General features: G+C 33.8%; 2 protein-coding genes across 2 annotated transcripts in view; one reads left to right on the plus strand and one right to left on the minus strand.

The window, feature by feature from the left end:
• LOC128242688 (rab proteins geranylgeranyltransferase component A 2-like) overlaps positions 1-4,112 on the minus strand; it is a 55,764-nt gene extending 51,652 nt beyond the window's left edge. Inside the window, exon 1 of the mRNA XM_052959942.1 lies at positions 4,102-4,112. The gene's annotated coding sequence lies outside the window, so the exon portion shown is untranslated. The remainder of the gene's footprint in view (positions 1-4,101) is intronic.
• The window catches only part of LOC128242687 (TBC domain-containing protein kinase-like protein), a 121,390-nt gene that overhangs the window by 30,412 nt on the left and 63,699 nt on the right, over positions 1-27,279 (plus strand). Inside the window, exons 8-9 of the mRNA XM_052959941.1 lie at positions 22,480-22,535; positions 26,014-26,075. Coding sequence (XP_052815901.1) covers positions 22,480-22,535; positions 26,014-26,075 — 118 coding nt within the window. The remainder of the gene's footprint in view (positions 1-22,479; positions 22,536-26,013; positions 26,076-27,279) is intronic.

Here is a 27,279-nt window from a genome sequence, read left to right on the forward strand (position 1 = left end):
CCCATAACATGGGGGGGGGGGCATATAGATTTGCCCTTGGTCGTCCGTCTGTCTGTGATTCCGTCTGTAGGTAATATGCCAACTTGTGTTACTTAAAACTCGATTATATTACCTAAAGTCCAGAAACCTCGGGCGTTATTTAGGTAAGGACGTTTTGCATCTCGGGTTTCGTTTCCCACTGCACTTAGTAAAACCAGAGTTATTATAATTTAATCAAAAAAGTATTTCACAGAAAAACATACGAACCTCAATCCAAGTGATGACTTCAGAGTTTACAAACTTTAGACTTTATAATTATGAGACTGTTAGCAATTGGATAATGTTGCTATGATTTAATACGGTTGAATTACGCGTAATCATCCTAAAGTGAAAAATAGCAATGTATCAAGTTTGCAGTATTCTTTTCTTGTTCCAAAAATGCAGCAAAAGAAAGTATTAATTTTCATTTGTTGTGAAAATTGCGAAAAACATATTCTTTAAATATAACCATATATAACAAACTTCATTATAACTGCATTATTGACACTGTTAGATATACATGTAATACATAAATTATTATATTTTATAAAACCTAAATATCCATTTCATTCAATTGTACATTTCATTGGGTATAATAGGGTTGATATTGATACTTTTGTAGTAAGTAGACAGCTAACGTTATCTTAATGAAAAGTATAAATAAAAATCCCATGTATAAAGTTATTCCGTTCGAAATTAAATCAAACGATAAGAAGACTGAATATATTTTTTTATTTACTTCAATGTTTTATTTCTTTGCTATGGAATCAATGATTATGTTTTTTTTTTCATTTTCATAAATAGTTTAAAACTAAAGTAAATGATATAAATTGCTTTTCTATAGTCATCGTGAATTTTAGTGCAGAAATCGTACTGAAGATGTTCTCTGATAAATATCCTTCTGACCCCAAAACTGACCAGGGAAGAGTGGTTAATGGGCCCCTGCTGACAGAAATTGGTTATCTCAATTACATGCATAATAAACACCTAGCTGTGAAGTGAGGCTTCGAAAATGGACCAAAATCCAGAAACCTGGCATAAACTGTAGGACTGCTTGATATGGGCACATTGAAAATGATCCATGGAATAATCAAAACAATAACTGGTAACATGAATCGTATCTTGTTAACCAGTTAGAATGTACTTACTTAATGGAATTCATAAACTACTTACTAGATAACCAGTTGAAGCTAAAGGCCAAAATACATTTATCAATATGTGGTAACACGAATGTTATCTGCCGGTAATTATGTTCCTAATTAAGTGGAATTCGCTAACCATAACTAGATAACCTGTTTATGCAGCTAAAAGGGAAAAAGGTGGCAGTTCCGAGCACTTTGAAGCCAGTTTTTAGTATTGTGATATTTATCTTACAGAGAACAGTTTCTATTAACTAGATAGCTTGATAATTATCGCATAATTAAGTGGTTAACACGAACAACTCGCAGACGTTAACAGATTATCTGACGGCAGTTATGTTCCACCGTATGTATCAGACACATGAGGCCGATAATCTATGTTAATCATTTTGTTATTGTGTAACTTGTAAAGGTCAATCTCTGGAATGCTTTGATTGTGCAAACATTAGCTCCTACATCCTTTACAGAGTCACATCAGTTATAAAATAATGTATAACTAAATAAATAGTAACAACATGATGGTTTCATAAATGTGCATATATACATAATTATTGAAACAAGTATACCTTTATACGTTAAGTAAATGCATGCAAATAACATTTAATGAATGTAAATGTAATACACGTTGTGAATTGAAGAATCACATTTTATTACATTTTAAAAAAATATTGCATTCCTGAGAGGGCAATAGGAAAACATATCAACAGCATAACATAAATAACTGCACCTTGTTATGCTTGTAACGTGGGAGAATACTCCTCGTATTGCCCTTTCAAGAATGCAATACTTGTTTAATAAATACGAGCTAAATATTTCTGAATCATGTGTTTTTGAATTTCACTACAAAAGCTTGATGATACTAAGTATTTCTTTTTTCTATTTTACATTTGAACTGAAAATGTCCATCGATTATATCAATTATCCCTCTCAATGACTGAGTCCCGGGTCATAAACAAGTAGGCCAACCGCCTTTATTATGGGACCGTATAAATCAAAGTCGTATTTTCCTACCGGGATTCAAACCAACGACCTTAATAGTCTGGCACCGAATTAGCCGGGTATAATGCAGGAAAAACAGGAACAAATCGTTCAAAGTTCTGATTATCAAACACTCAGCCATTTCTTAGCTTCAAGTATGCCTCTGAATCACGGTATTGGGTGAATTATAAAAACTCTATAGAGCATTAATGAACAAAAGATCACAATAATATAATGCGCATTCCATTAACATGAATTCCATGCGCATATGATAAAATAGCGCCTTTGCGCCGATACTAATGTATATGATTAACCGAAGAACATCGCATGCGTAAAGTAAATACAAATTGCAAAAACATACTCCTGCGCTGGAAATATGAAAAGCCGAAATGTGCTTAAATTTATACTGAAATAGTTCTTTTGTAATTTTTGAAACTTTGATTTACTTAAATAAATAAAAATGACGAGTCTGAGAACGTCAGTGTAACTGATTTGTTTATTGTGTTTATTAAGTTCAAAAGCAATGACCCTTAAACAACAATCATACTGCAGACACTTAAAACCAAAAGTGAAAGTAAATTGCGCAGTAAACAATTAAATATTTTAAAATAATAAAGTTGAAATAATGCCATTATAGCTAAAATACACCCGTTCCGTTCTATTGCGTACAAATAAAAGTTTGTAAAAGTCTGTATGACCTTTCGATTTCTACAGATAACAACAGGTAATGAATACTCCGAAACAATACAACTTTTGTCATCCATCTGATAAAGAAATCAGAAGAGGTAGGCAGACATTGAGTTGTGTATAAAATGTAAACAAAATTGTTGATCTAAATACACACATTAAGAGTCTAAATCACTCAAACAAACTATAAACGTCACTGGCAGTATACATTTATTAAATAACAAAACAATAACAGTTTACCTTTAGACTGAAGATAAATTCATCATCAAACTCAAAGATATGCTTTGACAAATCCTGAAAGGTCAAATATTATAATAATTATAATAGTCTTAAAAAACCATTAACTGTGTTAAGCATACATCATACATATTCATGTACTTAATACAGTTTGATCAAATATCGTTATATTAGTAAATGGAATTACGTAGCATTATAAAATATAATGTTAATCTAAATTGAGCATTAAGATAAATTCCATGGTGTATTCAATACAAACATTGCTTTTAATGTGCCTTTACGACATAAAGGTTAACTGCTTTACATAAGTAGAGTTATTTATATAAGAATATTTGAGTAAAACATGTAAAGTACCTGAGCATTTAAAGAGGTTTCCATTTCCTCAAGGGATATTCCTAATGTGTTGGTTTCTTCACCAATGACATCTTCCAAAGAAATGTTTTCTAAAGATATTCCGAGATAATCCATTATTGATTTCAGCTAAATATTGTGGGAATTAGTTTCAATTAACTGATAAAGTTCAACAAAATTTAAGCAGACTATCAACGTTGTGTATCCTAAACAGTTCAGTCAAAATCACTTTTATTTCACATTTTAATAGTCATATTGATCTATCACATTCTGGATTGTTGCTTATTGGTTAGTTATATCCCTCCGCAAATTTCGTTATTTCTAGACATTTTCCTTCAATCTTGAAGCTTCGTTTTATGACCTGCTGATGAGCAGTTATAGGCACTTGAACAACTGTTGCGGATTTCAAGACAAATATTGATCTGATCTTGACACTAATGGGCTTTGCAATTACAAGGGTGATATCTGACATCAAGCTGGTGTTACTGAGTGTTTTAACTGGTCAAATAAAACAAAGGTTTTTCTATTGACTGATTTTAGCGTCAATCTAGTCCAAACTTATCAAAATAGGCTCTGGACTGAAAAAATATATATCTGGCAACACTTTCAATGATAATAATGTTAGCTTTTGACTAAGTTGACAGTACAGTGACTTAAGCTGAAACAAATGACTAATAAGCATGGATAACAAAAACTTTTTTCCCATTTCTTGTCTCATACAGATCGCATTGCAACTGCATAATGCCAAATGTATATGAATGGTTTAAGGTAACATATTTTATTATCAGTATAATTTAATACAGGTTATTGTTAATATGAATGCACATTTGTATAGTTTTGGGACACCGGATCGATTTGTTGATTGCCCTTACAGAAGTATACCAACCCTTCAGGTAGCTCATAGTGGTTGAGCACCTGACTTGCAAGCAGGGGGTTGAGGGTTCGAGTCCCGAGCTGTTTATAGCTGTGTATAACCAGAACTCGTTATGCCCTATATTGTATCAGCCTTACTTAGTTAAAAAGCACCATGTACAATTTTATTTAACAATACGTGTACATTATACTCCTCTTCCTCTATATATGCACTTGTTTTCTCTTTATTCAACAGCATTGATACTGGTACTGTTAGAATGGGCGCTACCTAAGTAAATATCAAACAATATATCTTGTACATGTAAGAACTTGAATTTGATTGAGAACTCAATCCTTCCGTCTGTAATTTCAAAAAAGAAGTCGATTTTAAATCGAAACAATAACAGGATAAAACTGTTTTCATCCGTCTCATCGCGTCAATTTGTGGTGTATGCTCCTTTTCATAGTTTCAGACTAAAAGCATGAACATTGATATTGATATATGTGTATGTTTCACGTGTAACTTATCACAGACACAACTAATGGAAGTATTAACATCATTATTATAATAGTTATACGAACGCGTTTTGATGTGCAACACAATATTTTGAAATTTCTTTATGTACAGCTTAATATCATAAAGCATTAATCATTGAAGGTCATTAATAGTAACTTGATAATGCACGACGTTATATGTATGCGTGCGTGTTTGTTCGTCCATCTGTCCATATGTCCGTGCGTTTGTTTCTTCTGTCTGTACGTGTTCTTTTTTATATGGATGTTAAAATGTAGAGTTCCAGACACATAACCTTAATCTTGACATTGTTATATTCATATAGACATGAATATACGATAAACATAAATACAAAGACGACCACGTCGTCAATGGTTGCGACAACAATCAAAAGGATTATGACAACGGTGATGACAAAATGAACATGATATTGAAGACAAGAACTATTACGAATCTGCTGATAACGATGGAAATAATAATGATAACAATAATAATTTAATGATTATGCTTATGATGATCATTAATATTATTAGAAGTATTATGACGTCCAAAGAGCATTCAACTTTAGCAATGGTACGTCACATTGCAACGAACAACGGTGTTCAAAATATTGACACGAAAATATGTAAGAACATGACTTTTAATTTTTTGCCGAAAAATGTTTGGTTAAGTGCAAACAGAATAGAGACATAATAAAATTGGGACTTTTGCAATAAAACAAAGTGCCATACCAACTTTAATTACATACATGTACTATGTTTTAAACTACACGATTGTTCCAATTATAATATTAAAGTCCGAAATAAAATCGATATTATAGTCACATGAAATAGGCGTCTATACGACGTCTAAAGAAACACGGTAACTTAACTGACTATCTAACAGTTAACATTTTATATTGGCTCCATTGCAAATCTTCTTCTGTAAGAATAAAGCTTGGCAGATAAACAACTTTTATAAAATACTTCAATAAGTATGATCGAAGAAATATATATCTTAAAGAAACTGTTGTTTTCCATTCATTATCAAGATAATAAATTGGCTCCCCGGGAGGCCGCTGACAATATTATTTCAATATTGTACAAAATTAGCATAGGGACCAGCGTTTAAAGTAGATGAACCAATGTTAACGTGTATAAGAACTCTTGCACAAGAAAAGATGTTTGATTAATGACTTCATGTATAAGTCTTCAATGTGATCTCATGATGACGCAAGTAACATAGATAGTCTTAGTAATATGTTGCAAACAATAAGATTGCGTATGCCTTAATATAATAATACATATGTATTACATTTGCATCACCGTAAAATCAATATAACAATTCACTAGAGTGACAGGTACATTTGTTTATGTTTCAAGCATTGGTTTTACTTATCATAATAATATTACATTTTGATTCAGTGCGGCGAGTGCCTTTACTGTGGTTAATTTAACGATTCTCATTTTTCGTTGGAAAAATCTAGGAACATACTGAAAGATTAAGATGTTAAGAAAGTGTATAAGCTTTTTCACCAGTCAATTTGTTACCACGCCCCCCTCCCACATATCCGGCGGGATAGCCGGGGAAATGGGCCGTATTTTTACCTTTCAGGTAGCCCGGTAGTGCCGGGTGAATGAGGTGGTTTTGTCTTTGCGCCTAAAATAGCCAGGAATAGTCTTTACTTGGGTGCGGGGGAAATTTGCGAGGATTTTACCAGTAGTTTTTCCCCGAAAGACGGGGATCATGGCTGGACCAAAAGTCAAAGTCTGCCTGCTTTTATGTTTCACCATCGTAATGTATTTTTTTTCATCATGGGACTGTCGCCTTTTCGCAATCATTCTGTCTGGTTTTCACCATAGTACTGTCGCGTTTTTACCATTGTAATGTCATATTTTCGCCATCGTACTGTCATTGTTCTCATCATCGTACCGTCATGTTTTCACCATCGTACTGTCGCGTTTTCACCACTATACTGTCAAGTTTTCACCATCGTACTGTCATTGTTTTCATCATCGTACCGTCATGTTTTCACCATCGTACTGTCGCGTTTTCACCACTATACTGTCAAGTTTTCACCATCGTACTGTCATTGTTTTCATCATCGTACCGTTATGTTTTCGCCATCGTACTGTCATGTTTTCACCATCGTTCTGTCATGTTTTCAATATGGTTATGTCATGTTTATGCCATCGTACTGTCATATTTTCACTATCGTAATGCCATGTTTTCACCATGGTACTGTTACCTTTTTTGCCATCTGACTGTCATGTTTTCACTAACGCACTGTCAGGTTTTTGTCATGATAATAACATGTTTTCACAATTGTACTGTCATGTTTCCATCATGGTACTGTCATGTTTTCACCATCGTACTGTCATGTTTTCACCATCGTACTGTCATGTTTTCTACATAGGACTGTCGCCTTTTCGCCATCGTACTGTCTTTTTTCACCATCGTACTGTCTTTTTTCACCATCATACTGTCGCCTTTTCACCATTTTACTGTCATGTTTTCACAATTGTACTGTCATGTTTTCACCATCCTGCTTTTATGTTTCACCATCGTTATGTATTTTCTTCATCATGGGACTGCGCCTTTTCGCCATCATTCTGTCTTGTTTTCACCATAGTACTGTCGCGTTTTTACCATTGTAATGTCATATTTTCGCTATCGTACTATCATTGTTTTCATCATCGTACCGTCATGTTTTCACCATCGTACTGTCGCGTTTTCACGACTATACTGTCAAGTTTTCACCATCGTACTGTCATTGTTTTCATCATCGTACCGTCATGTTTTCGCCATCGTACTTTCATGTTTTCACCAACGTACTGTCAAGTTTTCATCACGGTTATGTCATGTTTATGCCATCGTACTGTCTTGTTTTCACTATCGTAATGCCATGTTTTCACCATGGTACTGTTGCCTTTTTTGCCATCGTACTGTCATGTTTTCACTAACGTACTGTCAGGTTTTTGTCATGGTACTGTCATGTTTTCACAATCGTACTGTCATGTTTCCACCATGGTAATGTCATGTTTTCACCACCGTACTGTCATGTTTACACCATAGTACTGTCATGTTTTCAACATCGGAATGTCATGTTTTCAGCATGGCACTGTTGCCTTTTTGTCATCGTACTGTTATGTTTTTGTCATTGTACTGTCATGTTTTCACTTTCTTACTGTCATGTTTCCATCATGGGTATGTGGGATTTATATCATTGACTGTCTTGTTTTAATAATCGTACTGTCGCGTTTTCACCATCGTTCTGTCATGTTTTTACCATCATACTATCGCCTTACGGTGCGCATGCACATAAAATAATTAACCCTTCATGTGAAAAAAATATCGGATACGATCACCATCATTGTAAATCTCCAATCATAATTGCGTCAAACTTGATGAAAATAATATAGATGTATAAGAAACGTCTCGTAAACTCATCGGTCGTTTGAAAAAACTAATGATAGCACAGCCCTAAAGCAAATGGCACAGTCTGAAGTAAAATGACGTAACGTCATATTTACTTTATAAAAGCACCTGTCTTTTTATGAATAATAATACTTCTACAACACTTCCTGCTATTGGAACTGCTACTGCTACTACTACCTCTACTACTACTACTACTACTACTACTACTACTACTACTACTACCTGCTGCTGCTGTTGCTGCTTCTGCTGCTACTCATACTGTAACTACTACTACAACAACTACTACTACTATTAATAGTAGTACCATCATCATCACCTACTACTACCTCTAACTACTATTAATTCTACTTGCTACTACAAACACCACCAGCACCACAACCACTTCTATTACTACAACTTCCACTACTATTACTACTCTTGCGATCTCTATTCTGACTATTTGCTTGCTCATGCTGCTATTCTGTAATACAACTATCCCATTCGGGATTTAACGTGTTTGAGAACCAAGGCAACCATAGAAACCCGAATATGTCAGTCTTATACGTTGTATTTTTAGAACAAAAACATCTGAAATAATATTCCACAAGCACAACCTAAAAGGTTTTTTTTTTCCGGGAAACCGACCCTCCGTAGCAAACTTGGTGTAAATATGATGATTATTGAACATCAAATCTATGATAACTGAACTATTATTTTGGGTACATTGAATGCTATGTAAAGTAAGTGCAAATGTGCAACATGATGATGATGATGATGATGATGATGATGATGATGATGATGATGATGCGTATTGTGATTATGAGAATGTTGATTATGATAGTTACGATAATGCCACATTGGCGACAATTTTTGCAATAATACAAATCACAATGCGACGACGATGACGACAACTAAGATAATGATAATCATATCACGACGCAACATGACAACAATGACTACAATGATTATGTGATGACCACAACTAAGATAATGATATTTATAGTAGCAATTAGACAACAACGACATTTATGCAAATCATGATGCAATGATGACGTGAATGGTGCCAACGAGGTTATAATGCGTAGTTGTTGTTGTTGTTGTTGTTGATGTTGATGATGATGATGATGATGATGATGATGATGATGATGATGATGATCTTCGGTTGAAGATATATTTCAAAGACACGCACCACTGAAACCAACATGTTAGTACTTGGAGGGGAAATCTTCTATGCTCATGCGCACCGGAAGACAATAGAACGAGGATTATAACACGACAATACGATGATGACTTCATGACAGTGCGATGATGGAAATACAATTGTACTTCAATAAAAACGCGATAGTACGATGATGAAAACACTATAGTGCAATGATGATTACACGACAGTACGATGATAAAAACAAGACAGTACGATGATGAAAACACAACAGTACGATGATGAAAACGCGGTGATAACAGCAGACAAAATAATGAAAGAAAATTAACATGCATTAAAAGAAACCATCCTTTTATACTACAGTTTTCAATTTCCAAGAAAGAGTCTAACATTTGTTAGTCGGGGTCAGTTCCCACCAAACCTGCTCTATCATAGTTTATTACGCTGGTAAACTAGTGGCTGGCTGATTTGATTATCCATGCTGGTATATAGCAGTAAAGTTATGATAGTTGAAATAATTACTACAGTCCTATGCAGACCGCTGTTTGTTCTTACTGCAGGATTGACCAAAGTTGGGGGATTTATGGAGGATGGATGACTTGCTAACTGAATTGCCCATCTCAATAACACCTATAATAAACACCTAAATTATTTAATCATTCACTTCGTTCCATCAGATAAATGCTACTCAGTTGCAGTCTGAGAATTGAAAAATGCGTCTCTTTGTAATGTCCAGTTCTGGTTGACTTGCCGGCAACAATGTACAAGCACACATTACTGAAAATAGAAAACTGGTTAGATAATAATAGCCGTCTCCCGGGGAATCTGTCCATTTCGATTTTTGTGTGAGTGAAATTACAAAATTTTGAGCGACTCAATAAAACTTCATATATTAATTGATTACGAACAATGAGAGAGAATACGAACGCTATTTAAGTATTTTGAAGTATATATGCATCAATATTTAATTTTAATGAAATTGATAAAAATATGTTTTACTTGGAATATTGATGATTGTTTTGATTTATTTAATTTAAACACGATTAGCTCAATTCACATGAGTTATACACAAATACACCTTTTCGAAGACGTCATCATATCAGAAAGTTTAAATGGTTTACGGTTAAACAGACATTGTTACCCTTAAAGAATTCTTTATATTTCACACAAGTAAACTACACCATGATATGAATTGGTAAAACATTTCTTAAACGAGGCACTTAATGCACCATAATCAGTTGGCTTTGACACAAAGCTCCTGGGACGTAGATGGCAATTAAATTTTGGCATTAACTATCCAGCCACCAGAGTGCTAGATCTTAAATTACCTCAATGCCATGCTTATCAAACTGATCACAAGAATTAGTTATACATCATTATGCTGAACAAACTTGCATCGCGTCAGTGTCAGTGGCTAGCAGGGGAAAGTCTTATTTTGCATACGCACTGCCCTTTCTATTCCTAAGTTCACTGAGCAAGCGCATGCATGTAAAATGGAATTTTCAATGAAGTGGAGTATTGATGGTCATATCTTCCAAACTAAAGAACAAAAATTCAATGGAAGAGTAATCAAGCATGTTCATTGTGGCAGCATTGGTTGCATTAAGGTAAATACTACTATATTTTTGTTTATTTGTAAAAAAGATATGATTCTTATGGTGTTATTGCCTTTAACCCTTTGTAAAAGCGGATGCACAGTTTTAAAACAGTTTCTGCCTTCATGAAACAGTGTAAAAAATTACCTTTGTCAAACAATTTTCGCTAAGTTCCACATTTGCATTCCTTACACATTTTACTAATTTAAAACATATAATTCATCTTTGGCTTTTCAAACAACATTAGTTTATATTATCATCTTTCTATCAACAAATTGCAATGTTATAATTAAACATTTATCAAGTATTATATGAGTTGATATCAGCAATTTGCAATTAAGTTTTGCCACGCATATTTTCCTAGCAAAGTTTATAAACGCCTTTTTAACAATAATAATTATAATAATAATATCATATAAAACTTTCCACAAGCACTAGTTGTGATGATTATATTTATCTTGTTTAAAATAAATATCTTTCACAATTTTCCACAAAACAGGTTTCCTTTGAAGATGATGAAAGCATTCAATGCAAGTTAGAACAGTTTATTTCCGGTACGAAGCCAGGATTCAGGCAATGCAGATCCCTGTTCTTGACATGGTTAGATTTCAAGGTAAAATTGTTCAATGTATGCTCACTTCGCCCATTCTCAATAACTTATAACTTACTTCAGGTCGTCTAACTATTTATAGTAAAATATTTTTATAGTAAAAGTAACCTAAGCCTAAATCCCAGGTGCATTACGACACAAGGTGGTTTACATTTCTGTTACGCTTTGTGACTCTGGCTCATATACTTATAAAAAAGTGACAGTTGCACTTTCCTAATCACGACTTTTTAAAGTGACACGTGGAAGCCGGGCAAATACCAAAAAATTCGTATATTTGTAATGCAGCATTTTTGGCAATATTTTTTTACATAATTGAACTTCCTGTTGTTGTTCTGTTTATTTAATTAGCGCAGCTAGGTATCTTTTCTGAAGTTTTTTTTTAATGTTATATTTGTCTTGTTGTTCTTTAGTCATCACTATTTCAATTTATTTAAATATTTCATGATTTTGAAATGGATCTGTAGCGTTTGCTATGAATCCATGTGAAACATCCATTTCTTTGTATTTAGATGTATAAAACTAAATTAATTTCCGTGGTTTGAGGATTGTTCAATGGTGTTACAAGGAGTGATAATATTTTAGGCACACCTGTGAACAATCTCTTTGCCCAGATTATCACTACGAGTTGCCATACTTTGTTGTATTTCAGGGATGCGAGATGCAACATATATCCCGATATCAATCACCTCGAAAAGAAGTGCATCGCTAAAACGCGGCAAATAAATGAGGTATAGTACCCGGATTGCCAATATAGTAATGTTTTAAATGTTTTTAATTTGCTGGGAAAATCACACACAATTAGTTGTAAATACAAATATAACGAGCAATTTCCTTTCACACGCGTGAAGACTACATGAGATAAATGTGATATTCCATACATTATTATGTTGTTGAATAGTATAAGGGTTTAATTGTAATTGTTTATTTTTCAGTTACAAGGGGAAATTCAGTAAGAAAAACTGGTACATAAAGACATGCAGATTGCAGATATGCAGGTAATATGCCGTTAAATCTTAAATGCTTAAAATGGTAAATGTTTTAAACTATTTTGATTAATTATTGACATTTGAAGTATGAAACATTATACAACAAAGCCATTTGTCTATTAAAGTATAAGACATTATATAACAAATATACTGAACTTAAAATGATAATTAATTGGATTTTGGCTGTAATGGCAATATGTAGTATACACCACATCTATAAAATCTAGGAAATACTTATATGTTTGGTTTGTCTTCAGGTGGCAGTTGTGGAATATACAAACCAGGGTGTGTATATTGGAGAAATGGAGGGAAACATGATGACCTTTACCCGTCGGCCAGTCGGAAAACTAACAAGTTCTCTCAACGTAAAAAATAAACAGAGCGTGATTTTGAATCCCTTGGACAAAATGAAAATTAATCGTCGATATTTAATTGCAAAATTCGAAGGATGTAAGAAAGACAACGTAATACAATTATCAGAAATTCAGATTCAACTTATAAATCAGTCCGTAGCTTCGTATTGTTCCAAACAAGCTTCAGACATCTAAAACCTCATATATTTGGTATGCTCATAAATATCAGATAACAGTTTGCCTGTACATATCTTTTAAACCTTGTTTTTGTATTTCAGTAAGCTTACATATTGTTTTCATTTTGTAAATATTTGTACATTTTACGATGGAGTTATTTTTTATTTCCTTTTGCTTTGCCTTAAAGCCTATTTTATTTTAGTAAGTTACTAATTCAAGTTTCATTTTGTGAACACAGAGAATCGGTCAATGGCGAAGTAGGGAATCTAGTCTTGGTCTCTCGAGAGTCATTCCAGTATGCTAAGCTGTTACCCTACATAACTCATTATTAAAGTTCTTCCTGTGATTTCTGTGATGGAGTTTTTTTATTTATCCACTCCTCTGTGCATAAAGCTTGACATATTTGAGAAAGTGCCGTCTTTGGTATTCATGAAATATTACATTTATACCCTTTATTTGTCATTTGATAACAGTTCGAAGGCCATCATGCTTTGGCTAATCTACTCTGTGTTTATTATATTTTTTTTCAATTTTGTTTTCATAATTTGTTTGTATGAAATACCCCTTCTTACAAAAACATTTGTGTCCAGCATAAGCTGACTCAGAGTCTGATATAGTGACATCCTTGTAGGAAATATAAATCCACTTTTAAATGTTTAGCATATACTATAAAGTATTCCGATCAAGAAAATGTCTTGTAGATAAGAGAACGAATAATAGAAGTATTATTATTTTCTTGAATAGATAACTTTAAGCAGGTATTTTCGGTTTATTTTAATGATATGAAAAGAAACATAAAACAATAAAAAAAGTATTGAACCTGCTCCATGGTTACTGATGGAACATTCACCAATTATGTTAATCATGTTCTCGATGACTGTTTTTATTTAAGCATACTTTAAATGTACAGTTCATAACATACACTTAGTTGTTTGTCATTCACGTTGTGAAAAAATTGTTTAAAACTGTATATGTGTTATAACCGAAATATGTTCAATACTGCTATTCATTTAAATGCCCCAGTCTGAGAGGCAAATAGATTTCACTTGTCTGTCTGTTCTTCGGTTCATCCAGCTGTCACAAAACATTTTGTCACGCGTATCTCCGGCAGTAAATTAGCAAGAGTTGTAAAACCAGCATGTCTAGTTTTGCATCTTAAATTCTATTTGTCTGTTTGCTGTTTGTATGTTTGTCAAATAATCATTTTTGTATTTCACTTCATCTGGTTACATCCCCGAATTGTTTTGGTTATGTTACCAAACCTTTCAATATTTAGTTGGTAATATTCCCAGAAATATATTTAACTCTGTCAATAAATGTGAGCTGGTTAAGCTCTGCGATTATGTTAAAGAATCAGTATGTATTCGTAATGCTATTCCTAATAATTATTATTATTATTAATTTAGTTCATCCTCTGATACTGCTGCCTTTACGTCAACATATTTGTGTCTTTAACCATAGCACTAACCATGTACAAGCATTTGATATCAGAAACCTAAGTGTATGTGTTTAGACGATGTTCTGATGTATATGACTTATAAACGTCTGTTCTGTTCTTTTCTGTGTTTTTTTTTAAATCATAATATGCGAAAGTCCACACTTGTATTTAAAATAATTATTGTCAAATTGTAAAATTGCAAGAGACATACCTGTAATACTGAAATAACATTCTAGTAGGTTTAAACAACCAGGAATATGCAATCTATGTCGTTCTATCAATCAACACTTATCGTCATGGTCATAACTCATATTCGCCATTAAAATGTTGTCGTATTTATTTATTCCCTTCTAAGAGGACACATTTTATCTGCAAATATCTGTTATCATCTGAACACGATTGAACACTATGTCTACTATCCTCACACTTTGAATGGTCATAATCTTTAAACTGCCTTAAAGTCATCCAATGGCAATGACCAATCAGCTGTCATTTCAGTCCATGCGTATTTCGATTGTTCAAATAATCCTGACAACATGGCGCTCAGGGGGTGGTGGGGATTAATGTTTGACAAACATCTCTTGTTATAAAATGTTTATATTTTTATTGGAAATATTACCAAACATTTGCGAATATTGCATGTTTTAGAAATGTTTAGAACAATTTTAGTCATACTATAGATTATTCTGGGAATATTACAAACATGCTGAAAAACCTGCTGTTAATTTCAATACTATGCAATGAAGATTTTGGTAATATTCCCAGAATAATTCAAGTCCTACAGCAGCTCACGTGGAGCTTTTTCTTTTGGATTATTTTATTTCAATTCATCTTTTGATATGCCCAAAAAAGTTTTGGTAATGTTACCAAATATTTCAAGATAATATAATTGTATTCAGGATGAATTTGAGAACGATAACGGAAAATGTTCGTAATTCATTTTGGGAATATTACAAAATATTTGTGACTATTCCTAGTTTAAGAATGATATAGAAAATCTCTCGGCATAATATGGATTATTTTGGGAATGTTCTCAAAAATGTTGAAAAGCCCCAGTTTTCAATACTATACTATGAACTGTTTGGTCCTACAGAAACTATTTGTGGAGTTTTCAAAGGATTTTTGCTGAATTAGTCTGTTTCAGTTCATCTGGTAATATTCTCAAATAATTTTGGTAATGTTACCAAATATCACGATCAAATTGGTAATATTCCCAGAAAACCTGGACATTTTATTCAGAATCCTAGCAGAAAATGATCATCATTTATTTTGGGAATATTACCAAATATTTGTGACTTTTCATAGTTGAAGAATATTTTAGAAAATCTCCCGGCATAATATCGATAGTTCTGGGAATGTTCCCAAAAATGTTAAAACCCCCACTATAACTTTAAATACTATACTTTGAAATGTTTGGTAATATTCCCGAAAGGTTTTGGTAATGTTACCAGAAATTTCAAGATTAACTTTGGTAATATTCCCAGAAAACCTGGGCATTATTTCCAAGACGAATTTTAAAATGTTCATAATTCAGAAAAATTACCAAATATTTGTGACAACCCCTAGTTTTTATTAATTTTTAGAAAACCTCTCAACATACTATGAATACCTTTGGGAATATTACCAGAAATGTTGAAAACCACATCATTACTCTTCAATACTATATTACAAAGTGTTTGGAATTATTTTCAAAATGTTTTGGTAATGTTACCAAATTTTCAAGATCAAATTGGTAATATTCCCAGAAAACCTGGACATTATATTCAGATTCCTAGCAGAAAATGTTCATCATTTTTTTTGGGAATATTACCAAATATTTGTGACTTTCATAGTTGAAGAATATTTTAGAAAATCTCTCGGCATAGTATCGATTATTTTGGGAATGTTCCCACAAATGTTGAAACCCCCACCACAACTTTCAATACTATACTACAAAGTGTTTGGAATTATTTTCAAAATGTTTTGGTAATGTTACCAAATTTTCAAGATCAAATTGGTAATATTCCCAGAAAACCTGGACATTAAATTCAGAATCCTAGCAGAAAATGTTCATCATTTTTTTTGGAACATTACCAAATATTTGTGACTTTTCATAGTTGAAGAATATTTTAGAAAATCTCTCGGCATAGTATCGATTATTTTGGGAATGTTCCCACAAATGTTGAAACCCCCACCACAACTTTCAATACTAAACTACAAAGTGTTTGGAAATATTTTCAAAATGTTTTGGTAATGTTACCAAATTTTCAAGATCAAATTGGTAATATTCCCAGAAAACCTGGCATACTATGGATACTTTTGGGAATATTACCAGAAATGTTGAAAACCACACTATAACTCTTCAATACTATACTATGAAGTGTTTGGTAATATTCCCAAAGATATTTCTAATCCCACAGAAATGCTTTGAGGACATTACAAAGGGTTTCTGTTGAATAAAAATGTTACCATGCTGAAAAGGGAAAGTTGCGTTTTCCCTTTTCATTTTGCGGTTTGTTATTTGTGGAAAATATTAATTACTATTAATAATATTATAACTGTGTATTCAATAGCTGAAAATGCAAAAAATTATTAAATGATCGGTAAATGCTAAAAGATTAACTGCAATTTGCTATGGTCTTATAAGGTAGAAATACCGTGTTTTTTGCACATTTCTTTTAAATTTAACTCGGTATCCTTCATAAGAACTATTGTTTTCGACATTTGTTCATCCTTTTGGGTATATTAAAACAATTATATTAAATGCGTTAAATCTTATTTGGGTGTAATAGTGCATCTTTAAAAACAAGACAGTTGTAGGACCTACTCTGAGCATTCTTATATAAAATTGATGTTTGTGCATTCAGGAAGAAATGTTCTTGTTCTGATAATAGCTGGGGTTTTTTCAAACATGTGGAAGACCCTTTGATTCAATTTAAAAAAACAAACCAAAAACCCAGTTGTTGACTGGCCTCCTCTGAGCATTCTTACCGGTACATAAAATTTGTTTTTGTATCAAAAAAAAAATTGTTCTTGTTTTATAACAGGTGGTTTTCAAACACGTGGTAGGCCCATTGGTTCAATTTTAAATAACAAGACGGTTTTTGACTTGCTTTTTCTGAGCATTCTTACATCAAAGTGTTGTTTGTGCATTCAGAAAAAATGTTCTTGTATAAATAATAGCTGGTTTCTTTCTATTCAAACATGTGGTAGCCGTAGTAACCCATTTTTTATAATAAATAACAAGGCAGTTGTTTGACTTGCCTCCTCTGAGCATTCTTACATAAAATTGTTGTTTTTGCATTAAAATAAAAATGTCCTTGTTTAGATAACAGCTTTTTTTTTTAAACAGGTGGTAGGCCCAGTGATTCAATTTTAAATAACAAGACAGCGGTATGACTTGCCCCCTCTGAGCATTCTTACATAAAATTGTTGTTTTTGTATTAAAAAAAAATGTTCTTGTTTTAATAATAGCTGGGGGGGGGGGGGGGGGGGGGCGGGGGTTCAAACACGTGGTAGGCCCATTGATTCAACTTAGAATAACAAGACGGTTTTTGGCTTGCCTCCTCTGAGCATTCTTACATAAAGTTGTTTTTGTATTCAGATGTTCCTGTTCAAATAATAGCTGTGTTTTTTTTTCAAATATATGTATGGCGTATTGTTTCAATTTTAAATAACAACACCGTTGTTGACTTGCCTCCTCTGAGCATTCTTACATAAAATTGATGTTTGTGTTTTCCGAAAAAATGTTCTTGTTTTAATTTTCTAAGCTGGGTTTTTTTCCAGACATGTAGTTCACCCATTGTTTTCATTTTAAATACCGTAAATGACTGGGTATAAGACGATAGGGGGTATTAGACGCAGGGAAAAAAATCTGTGAAAAGTCCAAGAAAAAAACTTTTAATCTATGTTTTTGGTTAAAAGACGCATAGAAAAGATGTCAAATCGTCTGGCATTTTCGGCCACCATGTTTGTTGACAGGGACAAAAAATTTTTTTTCGTGAAAATGGCGACGGTTATCTTTAAAACCATACAATGATAAACTGTCGAGAATAAAAAGTTAAGTTATGCAAAAACCTTATATTGTACGGGTTCGTTCTCAACATGTCAACACCTACAGAAAAGAATAAAGAATGTGACAAAGTGCGAAAAACAAGACCATTTTCGCAACAGTTTGTAGTATTGGTATGTTAAACAGGTTAAAGGCAGTCGAGTTTTTCACACGTTCTCGTACAACTGACAAAAAATATTTTGACAGTGCCCAACTTTGCTTTTTTATATGTAAGTTTAATTATTGTTCAATTCATTTTATTATTCAAAATCATATTGAATAACTTTAATCGAAAAATATTTTTGTTTAAATTATAAACGTCTTACGATATACCGTATCCCGATCTTCAACTGCTGTTTCACTCGTATATGGGTGCTTTTCAAAATAATGAGGCTTTTTCTTTTATCTCTCCTAACTTTTATTCCTTTCACTTTTGGAAAGTGTTTTCAGGCACATTATGGGCCAATCAATGTTGTTAAGAAAATTGTTGAGTTTCAAATGAATGGCTCAATCAGCAAAAAAGTTGTGTAAGAATATGTTGCTAAATTTGTCCCCTGTGCACCTAAAAAAGTGTGACATTTTACATGAAGACCTTTATTCAAATGTGTTTTATTTTTTGAAACTGAATGATATAGTATTTTGGTATTGTTTTTTATGTAACTGAACCCTTTCTCATTTTAAAAAACATACTTCAAATAAAAAAATATGTATTAACTTAACCAAATTTTAATGTCATATGACGGACCCCCATTCATTTAAAAAAGAAGATAGAATATTCAATTCACATTGAGAACAATACCATTCCATTTAGGCACTATTTATATTAAATTACTATGTTATTTTAATAACTTTAACCTGTCAGCTTTATATAAATAACATAGTTTTATTATTTCATACATTATTTTGTCCGTAACTCAGATGCATGTCTTATTACTCCAAAATGTCCCCTGTGCACCTTTTCGGTTGTTAGTTGTCAGATTTCTATAATTTCTTCAATAAAATGATATTCTGCTGTATTTCACAGAAAAGAAAGTTACAACAAATGCAAAAATAGTTTTCAGCCTCTCACATACAGAGATTTGAAGCATCTGCATGGTTTAAAGCAATGTCCCCTGTGCACCCTGTTTTAGCAGATTTCAACTGACAAATATGGTGCTATTTCAACATTATGAGAAGTGTGTATGTTATATTTAGGCATCACTTGATAGTTTAGCAACTTGATGGTAAGTGTGTTATAAATACTTGGCATGGGCCTCCACAATTAACCGTCTGGTAAAGAATGCCATACCGAAGTGAAAGGTCTTAAAATAAGTCATGTTGTAGAAAATTACACAATTGGTGATGTCTGTCAGTCATAGTCATAAAAAAGTAGGCACACCAACTAAATCAGGAAAAAAATAAAAAGGCAGCTAGTATACACAAGCAATGCTAAGAATATGTGGAGTTGCAAGAAAAGTCTTTGGCAATTTGAGCGCCTAAAAATGGACCAAAGTAAAACCATGTCAAAGCCAGGTGAAATTAAATCCTTGTGGAAACCAAAAGTTTCTTGAATTTATTTCTTGAATAATGCCTAATAAAACAGATACTATTTTATTGAGTAGGATGCCAAAGGCAAAGAGACATCTTTTAATTTAGACATGTTCACAAAAGTGTTTAATGGTAACGGGTGCATTGAGATCAAAAACTTTATTCCACTCTGTGGACATATTTTATTCCATTGTTTAGAAATTTAGTTTTGTAGGCTCTAATGTAATCTTTCAAACATTTACCGTATTGTTTCAAGCTTTACTGAAAGTATATACTGTTCCTCTTATTGTAAAAATGTTTACCAAGAAAAGTTAAGTTATAAAAATAATTACATAATTAAAAATATTACTTGCATTATGATTTGTCCCCTATGCACCCTTTCCATTACATAACAAAGTACTAAATATGTATGAATTCTAGTACTTTATATTACCATTGATGATATTTTCTTATTTTTGTACTCAATATGAAGTAGTAAATGTTATATATGTGACTGTTTGCTGTAAGTTGTTCTCTTAGCCATTATTTTCCATTTGCATCATTACATGCTGTTGAATTTTGAGGAAATTGTTGTGAAAAAATGTCATACTGAAGAAATTTTGAGGAATACACTCTATCATATACAAGGAAATGTCTGAAGTTGATCACAAATAATTTTTTATTAGCATAAAAGAGAATATAAATGCATATTATATTGGCTTCCAATATGTGTCCCCTGTGCACCGAAAAATAGCTCAATTTTGAAATGAACAATTTGGCAATTGTAAGTTACAATACATTCTTGAAATTTGGTATGTGGTCTATAAAGATACATAATGTGAGGTATATGTAGATTTTTCCTTTATTTGATTCTTTTTTTAATTACAGCAAAAAGTTTGTGAGGTAACAATTTATTTTTGGTTTCAAATTTAGACAAAATGTGTTGATTTTTTTTATTTTTCTTAAACAACTGAGTTATTATGCACATGACTACACACAGGTACCAATTACTGATTATAAAATTCAGAAAAAAGCATCTGATTTATGCTAGGTTCTTGTCATAAGACACTTTTATAAATCACCCATATTGTTAAAAATGTTCGCAATATTTGGATTTATGGTCAAAATATTTTTTTATTTGTATTTCCTGATACTTTCCCAAAGTTATTTCCATGTAATTTGAAGTATTTACTTTCATTTAAAATAGGTGACAGTCATGAAAACTGGGTTTGAATTTTCAACCCCTATGTCACACTTTTGCCTCATTATTTTGAAAAGCACCCATATACTCGATCAATATGACGCGAGTAACATCCCTTTCTACATAAATCTAAACAAACTCACGGCTTGAAATCGACCTCAGAAAAAAAGTTAAAAAAATTGTTACTGGGTATTATACGCAGGCATTTTTTTGCATTGAAATCTGAGGGAAAAAGGGGGCGTCTAATACCCAGTCATTTACGGTAACAAGGCTTGCCTTTTTTGAGAATTCTAATATAAAATTTGCACATTAAGAAAAAAAACCCTCTTGTTTCAATTATAGTTTGATTTTTCATCTGGTAGTAAACAGCATGTTTCAGTTAGTTTTATTATTGTAATTTACTTGATTGGGGAGTAGTTTCACCACCTGGTTTTTCCTTATCATCTAGTTAAGTTTTAATAGTACACGGAAACTTACAATAAAGTATGAATTGTTTTATATAGAAGCATAGCGATGGTGTCACTTCAGAATGCTGAAACTGCTGTCTGTCTGTTTTGGAACTTTTACATCACTTCAATCATAAAGGCGAACCGCAGCTTACTGCAAAATGCCGAGAAAATAGTCCAATGAGGAAATGGTGTTGCGTCATGTGGTCAAAATGTCGAGCAATGATTGAACATCTCACAGAGAAGCAAAATTGCCGAACTTTCAGTTATTGTAGCTACAATAATTGTTACCTCGGCACTTTGTAAAAGAAAATGTGTAATCAAATTACTATTATGAAGTTTAAATACTAAAAACTTTGTTACTGAAAACATGGGATTTTGTAGCTTCGACATTTAGAAGTGCGGCCATCGATAAAACTGTTTGCTCTGTAGCACCCCTTTGCCACTGTATGTTACAAGAAAGTCCTTTGTTGTTTTCTGAGGCAAGATTTAAGCTGCCTGGTGAATTAAGTGTTCTCTTTCCTAACAGGATATAACATAAACAATCTCTGTCTAAAATGTATGCACTTTTTGGAGGCGTGGTTTAACCTTGGTAGCTCTTTTCTATTGGTTAACAAATTTTATTTTTAATAAAAATTGTTTTGAAAAGTATACAGGCAATTGCTTAGATAAGCTGAGTGATTCAAACTTCTTCTGTTCAACCAAATAGCACTCTGGAATCATTACTGGACTCAGTTTGAACCGCTGATCTATCACTGTAGCTGAATTTTTTCTTGGTAAAACAACACTCTACATTTTTATTTCAGATGAGAGTGGCTTTGATGTTCTAGTCAGAGAATTACAGTGTGAAGAAAAAATAAAGGTGAATTGTTTGAATTTAACTTAATATTAATTTTTGACAAAAAATCCAAGAAAAGGTATGGGGAAAATGTACCAGTATAATGCACATATACCCTGCAAAATAACATTAAAGGGTGTGTATCAGTGTCCCCATGGTCGGGCGGGTGGTCTGTTGGCTAAAGTTAGTTAGTTCTTATATCCTAGAAAAGAAGCCAATTTAAAGGAAACTTCATTTCGTTTTATTTTGGCAGCAATCTTTGACGCCATATTTTACATGATATGGTCCAAATTCTTATTACAGTGAAGTATATACCTGTGCGATGTTAACAAAAAATGGCTATGATGAGATCTGACCATATATCAAGCCAATGCAGAACTTTGAAATAATTTCACTATTTTAATTCATTTTGGCAGCCATTCTGATGTTGATCTTGTTTAATTTAGTGCTGTTTGAATATGTCAAAGAATATTTTTTATTCAAAGCAAAACCATTAAGATAAGTTTAGAAAAATGCATCAAAGCACATGGAGAAAAATTTACGTACATTTGGCAGCCATCTTGGAAGCCATTTTGGAATTGAATTATCTATTTTATTTTTATGCCCCCCTTCGAAGAAGATGGGTATATTGCTTTGCACATGTCGGTCGGTCGGTCTGTCGGTCGACCAAAGCTTGAGTGATTACTCAACAATTCCTGGACGTATGGTTATCAAACTTGACATGAAGGTTGGGCCTGACCAGTAGATGACCCCTATTGATTTTAGGGCTCATCGGGTCAAAGGTCAAGGTCACAGTGACCTTTAATGGTAAAATAATTTTAAAGCTTGTCCCAGTGATAACTCAACAATGCCTTGACCTATGGTCATCAAACTTGATATGGAAGTTGGGCCTGACCAGTAGATGACCCCTATTGTTTTGGGGGGTCATCGGGCCAAAGGTCAAGGTCACAGTGACCATGAATGGTAAAAGGTTGTCCAAGTAATAACTCGACAATGCCTGCACCCATGGCCCTCAAACTTGACTTGGAAGTTGGGCCTGACCAGTAGATGACCCCTATTGTTTTTGGGGGTCATCGGGCCAAAGGTCAAGGTCACAGTGACATTGAAAGGTAAAAGATTGTTTGTGTGATAACTCGACAATGCCTGCACCCATTGCTCTCAAACTTGACTTGGAGGTTGGGCCTGGCCAGTAGATGACCCCTATTGTGCTTAGGGTCATCAGGCCAAAGGTCAAGGTCACAGTGACCTTGAATGATAAAAGGTTGTCCGAGTGATAACTCAATAATGCCTGCACCCATGGCCCTCAAACTTGACTTGGATGTTGGGCCTGACCAGTAGATGACACCAATTGATTTTAGGGGTCAAAGGTCAAGGTCACAGTGACCTTGAAATCAAACTCAACAATTCCTGGACCTATGGTCATCAAACTTGACATGAAGGTTGGGCCTGACCAGTAGATGACCCCTATTGACTTTGGGAATCAGCTGGCCAAAGGTCAAGGTCACAGAAACCTTTAATGCAAAAATTTTAACAAATCTTCTCCCAGTGATATCTCAGCAATGCCTGAACCTATGATCATCAAACTTGACATGGAAGTTGGGCCTGACCAGTAGATGACTCTTATTGATTTTAGGAGTCATGGAGTCAAAGGTCAAGGTCACTGACCTTGAATGCGAAAATGTTGTTCGAGTGATAAGCGACAATGCCTGCATTCATGGCCCTCAAACTTGACTTGGGGTTGCGTCTGACCTGTAGATGACCCCTAATGATTTTAGTGGTCAAATGTCAAGGTCACAGTGACCTTGATAGAAGCTTGTCTGTGTGATAACTTGACTATGCCTGTACCCATGGCCCTCAAACTTGACATTTAGGTTAGTGGTGACCAGCTGATGACTCCTATGGATTTTGAGGTCATAGATTCAAGGGTCATGGTCATAACACACTCTATCCTCACATTTTGAATGGTCATAATCTTAAAACTGCCTCAACGGCATCCAATGTCAGTGACAAATCAGCTGTCATTTCGGTCCATGCATATTTCATTCAATTGTCCATATAATCCTGACAACATGGCGCTCAGGGGGGCATATTTTTTTATATACACTTACACATTTCCATTTTAAAAAATGAAAAGATAATGAGTTTCAGGTAAATGGCAAAGTCCATGCACATACTAATACGAATATTGTACATTTGTACCCAGTGATGACCATCTTGGACGCCATCCTGAATTGAAAAAAAAATCACACTAGGTGGCTGAGGCCATCAATCATTATCTTGTATAGGAAAGACCTAAGGCTACCAATATATGCCCAAAAAATTCTATACACAGCCATGCAGGGTTCTCGACTTTGGCCTCCAGACTATTAGTGATAGATAATATTTTCATACTATTCTGGCTGTCGATGACAACTTAAAGGTTTAATTTGTTCTGTTGTTAATATCATTCAGAATAAATTTTCCACAATGTCTTATTTCCATTTGTACTTAATGGCTGTGGTAAATCATATGTAATTCAATCTGTTTTTAACATAAAGCATTCTCCTTAAAGCCTACAGCAAATGTCGCTGTCTTGTAACCATAAAGACACAATTACTGTTTTATGATTTTCATCTCGGAAATCCCCTCTGAATGTTAATCTATTTTGAAATTGGCAAGAATTGGCGAAAAATCAAAGAAATTTTGCTGAAATTAGGATAACCTTTTCATGATAGTGGTGATTCTTTGTTGAAAACGCCCCCAACATATCCAACCACCTGCCCCATTGTTTTAAGCTCATCTGTTTAACATTGTAGTTGGCGGTAGCAATGGCGTCTGCTGGTCGTAGTGCTAAAACTGTAACATTGGCTATTTTAAAACCTTTCAAGATGTTTAAATGAAACATGGTACACATGTTGAGAGAGACAATATGCACATGTTCAGCAGGGCCCATAACTCTGCCTCTAATAATTATAGAGTGATGCCCATAATTCAAATTTAAAAAAGAGAGCATCGGTGTTGGCTCCATGGTGCTTTTGTTATTTTAAATTTCGGATGAGAATATTAAGATTTTTTTTTCTTTGGCCTTAATTAGTGAGAGAAAAAGGCTAGAGATTTATAAAGGACAATTTGTTTCTGTGTAAGATTAATCATAATGTATTTAACCAATTGAGCACAAAATTTATATTTCACAAGTGGCGTAGTCTTGACTGAAATATTCACTTTGGTGTTCACAAGGTGAAAAAAAAAAGTGTTGTTCTATGGCCCATCAAATGGAGAGCTTATGGTCACTGGAAAAGTTTGTCTGCAATGTCTGCCCTTGAAAGGTTAATTATCAAGTTAGAAAACTGTTGTAGTGTTTTATTTGTGTGTCTGATCACATGTTGTTTTTCATCATTGTAGAATTGAGGTGTCTGGCAATGCAGTTATATAGACATTTTTGTTGAAAATCTTCGGTCCAACATTAGGTAAAACACAATTTGATAGGTGGGACATGTTATTAATACTAACATTTTCTTTCCAGAACTTGCATCAGTCAACTCAAGACCTGTTGAGGCAGTGTCTGACAGTCAATCCAGAAAAACGGTAAATCTTCAGCTTTTCATGTTGCCTGCATTAAATGACAGACATATAGGGATCACATTGTCTGTATTGAATGGCAGATATATACGAACCATGTCATCTGCAATGAATGGCAGACATATAGGGATTAACTTGTCTGCATTGAATTGCAGACATAAAGAGATCATGTCGACTGCATTGAATGGCAGACATATAGGGAGCTTGTCGTCTGTATTGAATGGCATACATATAGGGATCATGACTTGTAGTCTGCATTGAATGGCAGATAAATACGAACCATGTCATATGCATTGAATGGCATACATATAGGGATCATGACTTGTAGTCTGCACTGAATGGCAGACATATAGGGATCATGTTGTCTGTATTGAATGGCAGACATATAGGGATCATTTTTCCTGCATTGAATGGCATACATATAGGGATCATTTTGCCTGCATTGAATAGCAGACATATAGGGATTATTTTGCCTGCATTGAATGGCAGACATATAGGGATCATTTTTCCTGCATTGAATGGCAGACATATAGGGATCATTTTTCTTGCATTGAATGGCAGACATATAGAGATCATTTTGCTTGCATTGAATGGCAGACATATAGGGATCATTTTGCCTGCATTGAATGGCAGACATATAGAGATCATTTTGCTTGCATTGAATGGCAAGACATATAGAGATCATTTTGCTTGCATTGAATGGCAGACAAATAGGGATCATTTTGCCTGCATTGAATGGCAGACATATAGGGATCATTTTTCCTGCATTGAATGGCAGACATATAGGGATCATTTTTCCTGCATTGAATGGCATACATATAGGGATCTTGTCGCCTGTATTGAATGGCAGACATATAGGGATCATTTTTCCTGCATTGAATGGCAGACATATAGGGATCATTTTTCCTGCATTGAATGGCATACATATAGGGATCATTTTGCCTGCATTGAATGGCATACATATAGGGATCATTATACCCCCACAAACGAAGTTTGAGGGGGTATATAGGAGTGAGCTTGTCGGTCGGTCGGTCGGTCGGTCGGTCGGTCTGTCAGTCGGTCGGTCTGTCGGATTTCATGGTTTCCGGACGATAACTCATGAAAGGCTAGACAGATTTGAAAAATTTTTGGTACACAGGTGTAACATCAGAAGATACAGGTCAAGTTCGATATTGGGGCTGGTGGGGCCAAGGTCAAGGTCACTGTTACT

The sequence above is a fragment of the Mya arenaria genome, chromosome 8 (assembly GCF_026914265.1).
Source record: "Mya arenaria isolate MELC-2E11 chromosome 8, ASM2691426v1".
Classification (NCBI taxonomy): domain Eukaryota; kingdom Metazoa; phylum Mollusca; class Bivalvia; order Myida; family Myidae; genus Mya; species Mya arenaria.